The sequence below is a fragment of the Triticum aestivum genome, chromosome 3D (genome assembly GCF_018294505.1).
Source record: "Triticum aestivum cultivar Chinese Spring chromosome 3D, IWGSC CS RefSeq v2.1, whole genome shotgun sequence".
Lineage (NCBI taxonomy): Eukaryota > Viridiplantae > Streptophyta > Magnoliopsida > Poales > Poaceae > Triticum > Triticum aestivum.
This window is the reverse complement of record NC_057802.1, coordinates 411,091,010-411,102,759: the sequence shown is the minus strand read 5'-3', so window position 1 is coordinate 411,102,759 and position 11,750 is coordinate 411,091,010. Positions and strand designations below refer to the sequence as shown.

General features: G+C 45.1%; 1 protein-coding gene across 2 annotated transcripts; it reads right to left on the bottom strand.

The window, feature by feature from the left end:
- Positions 1–2,109: 2,109 nt before the first annotated feature.
- Positions 2,110–10,474, bottom strand: LOC123079232 (SAP30-binding protein). Of its 2 annotated transcripts, none has more exons than XR_006437909.1 (8): positions 9,882–10,474; positions 9,729–9,786; positions 7,651–7,907; positions 6,967–7,168; positions 4,390–4,509; positions 4,178–4,278; positions 3,972–4,097; positions 2,110–2,343 (listed from the first exon to the last, which is right to left on the bottom strand). XR_006437909.1 is itself a non-coding variant. In XM_044501946.1 (8 exons), the coding sequence occupies exons 1-8, from the start codon at positions 10,311–10,313 to the stop codon at positions 2,304–2,306; spliced, it is 1,332 nt and encodes a 443-aa protein (XP_044357881.1). In that variant the 5' UTR covers positions 10,314–10,471; the 3' UTR covers positions 2,110–2,303. The 2 variants fall into 2 exon arrangements, 1 of the variants encoding a protein (XP_044357881.1); XM_044501946.1 differs by having other exon boundaries at positions 3,972–4,093; positions 9,882–10,471.
- Positions 10,475–11,750: the final 1,276 nt, after the last annotated feature.

Below are 11,750 nucleotides of genomic sequence, written 5' to 3'. Positions count from 1 at the left end.
CAAACCACGTCTCGACAATAGCTGATGGTATATATCCTCAGTGGTCAACTTTTGTTAAAACAATCTCGAACCCCCAAGGTGAGAAGAAAAAGAGATTTGCCCAAATGCAAAAGAGTGCTAGAAAGGATGTGGAGCCTGCTTTTGGTGTGCTTCAATCCCGATGGGGTATCGTTCAAAACCCTGCACTGACATGGGATGAAGGGAAGCTTTAGGAGGTGATGACTGCTTGTGTGATCATGCACAACATGATCGTCGGGGACGAGCGTGATAACGGCATTTTCGACCAAGATCAATTTGATTTTCAAGGTGAAAATGTTGAGCCCCTGCACCAAGAACCGGTCACGTTTGAACAGTTTGCCCAATTTCATCGTGAACTGCGTGATTGGCACACTCATTTGGATTTTCAAAATGACTTGGTTGAGCACATGTGGACTCACATTGGCAACCAATATATGTATTGGTTCATTATGTTCATTCAAGACAATTTCAATTTGGTTCTAAAACTATTTTATTAGAGACAATTTCGATTGGGTTGTAAAACTATTTTTATTTTCAGACAATTAATATTTATACGTGCAAATTAGTTTTGAACATTGAAATATGAATATATGGATGTTTTTGGTCGTAGCAGACGGGATGGAATCAAGGATGCGTCCGTGCGTTGGGCCCACGGCCACCGCATCTAGGACAGGTCCGGACACGACCCATTGTCCAAAACGGTCGTGCGCTGGAGTTGGCCTCATGTAGCCCTCCTCGGCCCGTTGGAGGGGGAACACCTCCTGATGAACCCGATGGGACATACACTCACTCGGTCCAATTAGATATCCACAGCGCCACCTGACGGCCGCAGGGGATGCTTGTAGTCTTCCCGATTGTTAAAGCGCGCGGGCACGTCGGCTCATGTCCTTGTTTTCTGCCTCGCTCGCAGTAGAATACTGCGCCCGAGATGAGACACCAGCCAGGCCACGGGAAAGGAAAGTTACCGTTGGGTGCGCTGCGGTGTGGGGTTGATGATGATGAGATGTGTGTTGTGTTTGGGCTCGTGGCGAGAGAGGAGAGGAGGAGCACATAGCACGGGCAGGCAGCACCGGCGGCCCAGTTGCCTCTGGGCGGGCGCGTCACCGTGCAAGGCGACGCCCCCTCCTCCCGGCCAGCAGCCGGGGCCCCGCGTACGGCCGAAAGCGATCTCATGAGATAGCCTGCTGCTGCACGGAGTCCCGTGCAATGCCCCCGCCGCTGCGCCGGTCTACATTTGTGTGTGATGCTACCGTGGCCTACCTGCCATGGTGGGTGGCCCTGCCTTCAATACCATTACCAAGGAAGGAGGAGGTGAAGTGAGAAGGCTCCATTTTTTTTACTGTTAGAGCAGAGAGCCGAGTTATTGCTACTGCGGTGCGAAAGGGTCCGTCTAATCCACAGGAAGTAAACTTATTACTTACTGCTGCGGCCAGGCCAACGGGAAGTCCCATTCACTTCACTGTGCTGCTGCACTGCTCTGAGCTGCCAGATCTATCTAGGGCTGGTGTGGTTGTACACGCTGCACTGTGGTGAATTGAAGGGCAAGCGCCAAGTTTGTTCGCAGTAATAACTGATGGCAGGGACGGCGGCTGCCCTGCCGGTTGGTGGTTCCATTCACCGACGAGCCAGTTTCAGGGCTGATCTCCGCTCCGTTGTGTGCTGACTGCTGCTTGTTTTTGTTTTCCCTTTTAGGCAAATCTTGTGCTGGCTCCTGACCGTTCGAGCAGCAAATGGCGTTCAAATGGCTGGGCCTTGATTACGCCGTCCAGTTGATTGACGGTGTAGCCGCGCGGCAGGACGGCTACATTGTACACATCCGTGGTCCCAGATATACATGATGAATCTAACTGATTGTTCACACCGAATGGCCACCAGCATCATCCATGCGACCAGACCGGACTCCTGAAATGTCATATGAAAATGATCAGTGGAGCAGAATCGAGATTGACTGGACTCATAGAACACAAGCAACTTGATAGGAACTTTGACGGTAAATCAGTAACGGTGATAAACTTTTCACCCTCTAGAAACGCCAGAACAGTCAATTAGGGTAGAGTAAGAACCACAGTTACGACAAGCCTAGCATTGATCTATAGGGGAAAAGTGCTCCCAGTTCTTTTAATGCATTCGTGTTAGCGCATATGATTTTTTTTTCTTTCAGAAGTCCCTTGGAGCAACTACAAAATTTGTTTGTACATTACATGATCACACAACTATGCAATCCAAAATCTCCCAATCAAATACTGACAAAATACAACAGCTATGATCTCCTGTCTGACTTGTAATCACTTGCGCCTTTCTTCAGCTTCTTTTCTCTTCTGTTGCCTGAAAATAAATAAGAGAACCATGTTACAATTGACATGATGCCCAGAAAGATCACGAAAATGGATAGTATTAAAGGTTGCTGCAATCTATCTTGATACAAGTCGTTCTAATAAACTATGCAGTTCAAGTAAACAAATCCTCATGTAGCTATCATGGTTCAGAGTTGAATAATTGCACAAAACCACAACTTCAGGGTCCCCCTTAGCAATACCACAGCTATAGGACTTCTTTTCACAAAACACAACTTATGAACTAATCTTTATACAAGTAACCCAAACCGGCCAATTCCATGTTGAAAAAAAAACATGACATGATGGGTCCACTCGCCAGCGCTTTGTGTGGACGCTCGCATGGGATATGCTGAAGTGGATGTGGGAACCACAGGCCAGCCTCTCATCTCCTTCCCCTTGCGTGCTTCCTCGGTTCCTCCTATCATCTTTCTATCCAGGCTCTAGCAAAGCCAAGTCGTGACGAAAAACATGGCAAGATGGTGTGCCAGCAGTTGGTGTGGTGTCTGCAGACTAGGTCCCCGGTGTACATGAGCAGCAGGGCGTAGCAACAGAAGACAGTGAAGTAGGAGCCGCCGAGTAGGTTTGTGCCTCCCGTGCGTATGTGCACAACACAGAGCAGCCCACCTCACAATCAGGCCACCCGCCACCACTACCGACACACGCCACCATGCCGTTCTGCTCTCTGTTGCAATCGTGCCGCCACCGTCACATCAGATTGGGCCAGTGGCTGGCTGTAGCAGCAAACTGAACCTGCGGAGGAGGCAGCAAAGGGACTGGTGACGGGGATCGCACCCAAGATCAAGTGGTGGTGTTGGGTCAAGGTTGTCCTCCGTCTCCAAGTCCCACTCTGGAAGCTCGGATGATTGTTGAAAGGAGGCCGGGGAGGTGGAGGTGGTTGTGGATGGGCGGCGGACTCGAACACAGCAGACATCGGAGAACAAGTCTGTGGCAACAAGACAACATATCAGAGAAAGAGAGGTGGAGCGCCAAGGAGGTTGAGGTTGGAGCAAAGGAGAGGTCATCGAGCAGACAGGGGTTCAGCCTTGGGAAGGAGAGACAAGAGAGAAGGCTTGCAGGTAGGCCCCATGTCACCTATATTATACATGTGGCCATCCATGTTAGCACAGACGGGTGGACCCGTCTTGTCAGGTTTGCTCTCAAACATCCGAAAAACAGCTGATATGGGTCATCCGTGAAAGTTCAGACTACAAGTTGTGGTTCTGTGAAAAAAAAGGTCCAAAAATTGTGCTGAACTGTAAAAGGGATACCTAAAGTTGTGGTTGTGTAATTAACTCTAAAAAATAAGCTGAACTCTTCATTGTCGCATTAATAACATTCATTAAATAATTTAAGTTAACACTTTCAACATCAAGTTCAGCTTGGTACCATTACAATTATGCTACAACAGCGTGGATAAGTAGGCAGATTTCATCAGGAAAAAATGAGCATATAAAAGCACACGGGGCTACAGCTATGAACATTTCCATTGGTTAATCTGATTGGCAAGCATATTTTGATCAGCAGCAACGGACAAACAAAAATATGACCATATTAAGGAACAACATGTGCCATAACGGATTATGAAGGAAATAATTGTGTGGAAAGAAGAGAACTTACGCGAAAGCAGCATATCCACCAGCACCAGCATTTTCAGAAGTCAAAAGTGTGGCAGATCCACCGGCTGCTGACCGATTGTCAAGTCCACTAGCAGCTGCAGGGTTCTTAGTATCACCATCAACCTAGCCAATAACAGAAAACAGAAGCCGGTCATAAAATGTTGATTCCAAAAGAAGGTAAATGCATTGACCGAGGGAATTAGAAACCTTATCCCATTTTGACTTTTTGTTTGGCCTAGCCTCTTTCTGTACAGTATCTGCCGATGCCGGAACCGATACACCAGCTACAGCTGCTGCTGATATGGCGGCTGCAAAATATACAGATGTGAATCAGAAATACAAGATTGCCTGAAGGTAATAGTTTGTCAAAATAAAGCACGCACACTTCTTGTTTCTCGCAAGAAAAAATGCGAATGTACCTGAAATCTTCGCTATTGATGGATTGATTGGAGGTTGTACTCCAGAGCTAGTAAAATCAATTCTTGGATTTCTTTTCTTCTCCTGTTCCTTCCTCTCAAGTTCACGCTTCATATCAGCTTCTGTAGACAAATTGGCGGCACATACAAGATCGTGATTGGACTATACTTCCTCGGATAAGACCAAAGCATAAAGAACTGAAAGATTCACTGTCAACAAATGCGCACACACGGGTTGTAAGGATAGTTCACCAACAACCAGGATAGAAGGTGGTGAGTGGGAGATGTTTGGTAAAAAAAATTGAAACAAATCTGAAACTAAATAAAATGTTAGAAAAGAATACAGACACAAAACAAACGAAGAACGAGCATGGATTAGCCGCAGTAGAACACCTAGGGTTAGGACTAGAACATATGCACTTAAGGACTTACCACTAGGTGTATAACCCATCTGGAAGAGGATAGCGGGGAAAGGTATGAGAGTTCAGAAGGACGGGTACAGCGGGGAAAGGTACAACAGTTCAGAAGGTCGAGGGCAGCATCCGGGAAGAGGGATTTCTTATTGCTTGAGAAACAAAAGATACGAGGCCGACTGGCATGTCTTCGAACTCAAGGACAGCTTGGACTCTTTCCAACGAGTTACTTCTAATCTCCTCTCGACCCTACCATAACTTGAATCGGCTTGATCCTGGCCTACTCGTAACCTGCCATGACAGCCTCTTCTGAGCTTTTATGCTGCGCTGCAGCACTTTCACCAGGAATGTCTAAACAAACACCAGGAACGTCTAAACAAACCGGGACCTGTATAACCAGCTGGTTAGTTTTCCCTGGCTAGCTCAGCGCCCGTGCGTTGGTATGGAAACACCAAAAAGCTGAGGAGTTAGCCACACAGCATGGGAGATCTATGGACAAGCTTATGTGCAATTTGACCGCTGCACGGGTCTAGCGAGAAAAAATAGAGTGAAATGGAAGGGAGAGAGTTGCAGCCTTGCCAGCAGGGATGCCGCGAAGCAACTAAAACAATCATGGGAGGGTTGCAGGATTTGAATTTGAGACATGGATGGATGGGCATAGCGAAGAAGAGATACGGCCATGGTTTTGGGGTTCGGTCTGAAATTTCCAAAACACGGTTCCATAGAACCTGACCCCCTCCGCCTTGGGCAGCCGGCTTGTCAACACCATGTCCGGTGGCTCACCAGCCTTCGATAGCATTTCTTGTGCAACACTGGAGTGGATTGTACCGTCCGCAATGGCATACCGAACATGCAATGATGATTAACAGCACCTATCACGTGCATTGTGCAGGGGCATGCTCTCAGAGTACATCCAGATGAACCCTTCTCTGCCGAATTGCTCCCAATACCCTTACTCGTTGCTGGTGTCACATGGATGGGTGACTGCGCTCAGCAAGGACAGATGGAGTGTAATCGCGTGGCGCTTAAGGTGGCACTGGCGGTGGACCTAACGGTCAGCGCTTGACAAAGGCAGCAATCATGAGGGTGGCTGGACGAGTAAAGGTAGGTGGTTCTAAGAAGACGCTTAGATGAATGAGGTAGGCGTAGGTATGGTTGGAGAGGAAGGTCATGGTGGAAATGGCTCAAAGAGGGTGGTTGGACGAAGCGCATGGTAGGGAAGGGAAGTAGGAAATGTGAAGGCGGTATTGATCATAAAGTGGTGCGCAGACCAGATGGGCACCACTGCAATCACCACTGAAGGGCAACGAGTTGGTGTGGTCAAGCTGCAGAGTTCTTGAGCTCGGTATAGACTGCATGTGGTGTGTTTTTGGACTTATAAGCAGGAGTTTGGGTGGTGATTGATCAAATGCCATGATTCATCTTCCTTGTTTTAATTCATAGCTGGTTGTTATTTAGTAATACAGGGTTTGATCTACTCCCTCTGTTCCTAAATATTTGTCTTTTAGAGATTTCAAATGGACTACCACATACGGATGTATATAGACATATTTTAGAGTGTAGATTCACTCATTTTGCTCTGTATGTAGTCACTTGTTGAAATCTCTAGAAAGACAAATATTTAGGAACGGAGGGAATAGTTTCTAGTGTGAACTTATGATGATTAACAGGAGAACAAGGGCCCTGCTCTAGGTGAATATTGCTAGAACATGTAGTATTTTGTTACCAGGGTCCAGGTACAAGCCCCAAAAAAGAAACTGTGGCTTTGTATTGCGTATGCGACAAGTACATGGGGTTCTCTATATTTTACTATAAAATAAAAACAACACTCTCCAGACAGTTTCATGATTGTCCACAACTTCTTTGATCTTCAATAGCTAATCAAGCCCGGCATACTTAGAAGTTTGAGGCAACCTGGAGGGTCATGGGATTCGATATGCCTTACAAGCAAGTGCACACACTCAAAAATTAAAAGCAGTGTGCATGTTCCTTTGCAATCACATCCCAGATGGCCGCCAAAGTGGAACTTCTATTGATTTCAACTTCATTTGTGTGACTAAATAAGTACTAGTATTATACACGAACATGGAAGCTACACTCAGATGTTCAACTATCTTTCAAAAAGGAAGACGTGGCCCAAAAGGATAGCATATTGACTATAGCATACCTATCTCATCGTAGTAGTCACTTTTATCGTACCCATATGGATTGAAAACATCTTTACTGAAGCAGGTCCCTATCTGATCAATTTCTTGGTACCGCACAGCATGCTGCAAAAAGTCAGGATTTCTGTAGTCCTTTCTGTTACGCACTTCAGCATTAAAGCTCTTTCCAGACCTTTTGTATCCAAGGAACTTGTTAATTCTTTGCTGCAGGAAAACAGTGGAACATGAGTAACTATTTACAGCCGTATTTTCATGTAAAAACAAGAAGTGTGAAGGATGTAGACATGCATTCCAAGTGGTATGGGTATCACATGGAAAGCCGTCATACTACGATAAGTTAAAGTTAACATGAAAAAAGACCCACATGAGTGCACAAGAAATAATCAAAAGTTTAAGAAACCATAATCACAAATAGGCTGCCTGAACAATATGGAGATGTATTTATGCATTAGAAAAAAGAAACGGTAAGTACAAAAAAAAGTATCTCAGAAATATCGTCTTGCAGGAAGTGGTGTGAAAATATATGAAACAGTTGTCAGCGTGTCTACCAACAGACTATTTTCACCATTTCAGATTAAGCAAATAATGACATTGCCAGAAGGGAGCTGTATGTTCTGCATGAGAAATATGATGAATCTTTTTATGCTGAAAATAGTGTGGGGATAATTATTTGCTCGAAAGATAACCTGTAATGCTGTAGAACATTTTGTAGTCACGGGCGGAGGAAGGAAACGGCTCAATGGATCATCATTCTGAACATTGGTAGAAATATCAGAAGCTTCCTCCACCCTAGCATCTTCAGCTTCTGTTCCAGTTACATCCACTGGAACATCTGCCCCCATTTGGTTCTGCTCAGGTGCATCCAAATGCTGAGAAGTTTCTGATAGGACTTTTGGGGTGAGAATATGAACAGTCCCTGAGAGAACTCTTTCTTCAAGAATCCCTACAAGATAGGATAGAAATATAAAGCAGACTGGATATAAAATCGGAAGTGTAGATGTTGTAATGATTCCACAAAATGGTGAAGAGAGCCAGTAACTAAACTGAAAACACTTCTATAGATGACAGAAATATGTACGTCAAGAAAAACCAGTAGTGAAGTCAAACATAATATCAAGCGTTCCAACAATTAAAATAAAATAGAATGCATACAATTTAGTGCACATGAAAAGAAGTGTAGAGGCTGTTATGATTTGATTTTGCACAAAGGGCGAACAATACGTTCAACTTAAAACACTTCTACACATGACAGAAATATGTACTTCAAGCAACACCAGAATTGAAATCCAACATAATATCAAGAGTTCCCATTTGTTTACTGCACAACTGTTGGTATTTACTGATGATCACAAATAACAAATTATCAAAGGAGTATATCTATTAAAAATGAAGTCCCTTACAAAAAAAATGTGACACCTCTGATGCAGTCTGCGGTCAAGGGCTCAAAGGGTGTGTTTGGTTGTTGCCCAAGGTTGCCCTACCAGAAGATTGACTAGCCACAATTTTGGTTCATGTTTTGCTCGCCTATAAATTGGCCAACATTGGCTAAAAAATGAACTAGAGATGGGAAAGGAGCATTGCATGCCAAAAGGTTGGCACTCATCCAGATAAAGACCAATATTTTGGTCATAGCCAAAAAAAAATGGTAATAAGGTACTATTTGGTCACAATCCAAACAAACCCAAAGTGTTCCAAGTTTGAGTTAGCAAGCAAATGTACTCTGGACAAGATTAAAGAACCCAAATCTGCTGCCGAGGTTATTAGTAGCCAAATAATCAAATGCTAACACATGGAAACAAGAATATCTGTAGCATTCTCTATTTTCATGGTTCCAGCTATGTCTTTGCTCTTCTTCAGGTCATACTTGTCAACAAATATTCTGTATATAGAATAATAGAAATAGTAAACACTTCCAGAACTTCCCACGTCAAACATTTTGGCACAAGGAAAAAATCTACACGGTTTAGAGAATAATCTATGTCGCATGTCACCTATTTCATCTCATTTTGACACAAGTTAACGTTATCTTGCATTTTCAGTCATTTGACTACTGTTAGATGATTTAAATACTTGTTTCTATGTTTGAATATTTCCTTGCATGCAATATGCAGTTATACTAGAGCATTACGAAAGAGACCATGTATTATAAATATTAGCAATGAAATGAGATATCAGGTACAGATCTGAAGCAGATGGCACATCAGATATCAGTAGCTTTTATGGACTTTCGCCACAAATATTATAAAGCGTATTTGCTATCTGGATCACATGTGTGTCATCTAAGTGTCTAACCCAGAAAGAAATTGCACACTCAAAACACGAAAGGCTGTGTACTAACATGACTCTTCACTCTTCAGTGAACAAATTAAGCAAATGTAACATAATCAAATGTTACAGTTTTTTATTTTAATTGACTCGTCGCTAAAGGAAGAGATTTCCATCTTACTGTCTTATGAATAAATGATAATACTCCATTCAGATTTCTAACCACAGCTAGTAGTGTTTCATGTTTTCTAGTGTGCCTTATCCAATTGACATTACTGGTACATGTCACCATATCTCTAATTCGTGTTCTTCTGATAGCATAAGATGTATACTTGAGGCATAACCACAAGCACCAACACCCATAGCAATCAGCAACATTGAACAAATAAAACTCTATGTGCCACCATTTCATCAAACTAATAAGACACATTAATTTGTACCGGAACGTAGGATTGCATACCGAACATAGCACAGAGTAACAATTATACAGCATGCTTACCCTCAGCATCCTGAGCATCCGAGCCCAAACCGCCTATGCCACTCATGATCTCCCCGTCCTGCAACCGAACCACAAGTAACAACGTCATCGTTAATTTAGAAAAGCAATAGAATACAGCAAAGGATTACTAATGACATACTCCCCAAGCTCTACCTCCTGGTCAGGCGACATTGCCATCTCGTCGTGCGCGTAGTCCACTATAGCAAGCGACCCGCGCCGTGGCGGGCGGGGTAGATCGGGCGGCGGGGCGGACAGCTGGGGACGAGATGGGGAGGGGGACGAAACCGCGAAGGGCAGGGGCGAACGGCGCGAGGGCAGCGGCGGAAGCGCCGGCGAGACCTGGGGGCTCGCTAGGGTTTTGCGGCCGGCCTGCTCCTCGGGAAGGGGAGGGGGCGAGTGCTCCGGCGAAGGGTTGGGGTTCGAGTTAGGGTTGGAGCTCTCGCCTCTGGCTCGAGGTGACGTGGAGGGGGAGGTTGCCGCAGCGGGCGGCGGCGGGGAAGGAGGTCCGGGCTCGTCGGCGTCCTCTTCGTCGTCATCGTTGTACATGGAGAACAGCGCGGCTATGCCCTCGGTGTCTGACGCCATGGCGATGAGGAGGGAGTGGAAGGGAGGGTCGAATTTGGGGGTGGATCGAAGGCTAGGGCGCGGGGAGGAAGAAGGCGAAATATTGCAAATCTAGGAATTTGGGAATTCAATACTAGACGACGACGGTCAGGCGGTGACGGCGCCAGGGCCCGGCTTCCAACGTCTGCAACAATTTCAAGAAAACTTAGTTGGACTTGGCTCAAATCGACACGTTATCCGGTATGTTGATCAATCAATAGCTCAAATAAAGTGCATACATACGCAATCGTCACAACCAAAACGAAAGTAAATAATACAAGTACTCCATAGTGCATGTCCTCCTAAACATTTCGTGAAACTCAATATGGACGCCTCCTTTGACAATGACATGCGAAGGGTACGATGGGGCAGTCTTGAGAGACGGCAAAGATAAGTTTATTGCAGGAGGAAATGGAAAGATCGACTACTGCGTGGATGTTCTGATGGCAGAAGCCTTAGCTCTCAAATTTGGCCTAACATTAGCGCAAAGGGTGGGGTGTAATCGCTGTCAGGACCGGTTTTTCGGGATATTAATTTCCCAGAAAATGGCCCTTGTGCTCACCAGCCCCAGGATTACTGTTAGCTGATGAGGCATCAACTTGATACAGAAATTCCAAGCAAAGTACAAAATATGTAGTACAAGACCATTGTGGCCTATGAGTACAACACTTGGTTTCTAGTGGTTGATGGCGGAAGCGGTTTGTGGTTCATCTGCGTCTATGGGACTCCATTTCCCGCAGGAACAGCTGACCAGGATAACTCCTATCTTCGCGAGACTGCTATCGTCATTGCGTAGGTTCCGGGGCTGACATCGCAACGCTCCTCTCCAAGCAAGCGATCTGGCCAAGACAATAGTCAGGGACAAGCCAGTGAGTACTTTTGAATGTACTCGCAAATATTATGAACACGGTTATAATATAACAATGGATAATCATGCTCCGAAATATTCTATGATCATAACGTCAGTCACGAAGTAAACAAAATTCATGATGCACGCATGCAGGTTATTCATGTACAACGCGATACGGGAGTAGAAATAGTATGCACCGATCGAGTGTCTGAAGCGACGCCTCGAAAGGAAAATAAATCATGCCTTAGTCGAGCGTCTGAACGACACCACATAAAGGGCTTATGAACAAAAGAAAATAACAAGCATGCCACAGTCGGGCGTCTGAGCGACACCACATAAAGGGCTTATGAATAAAAGAAAATAACAAGCATGTCACAGTCGGGCGTCTGAGCGACACCACATAAAGGGCTTATGAATAAAAGAAAATAATAAGCATGCCACAGTCGGGCGTCTGAGCGACACCCCATAAAGGGCTTATGAATAAAAGAAAATAACAAGCATGCCACAGTCGGGCGTCTGAGCGACACCACATAAAGGGCTTATAAGAAAATAATCGCAGCGAGTATCCA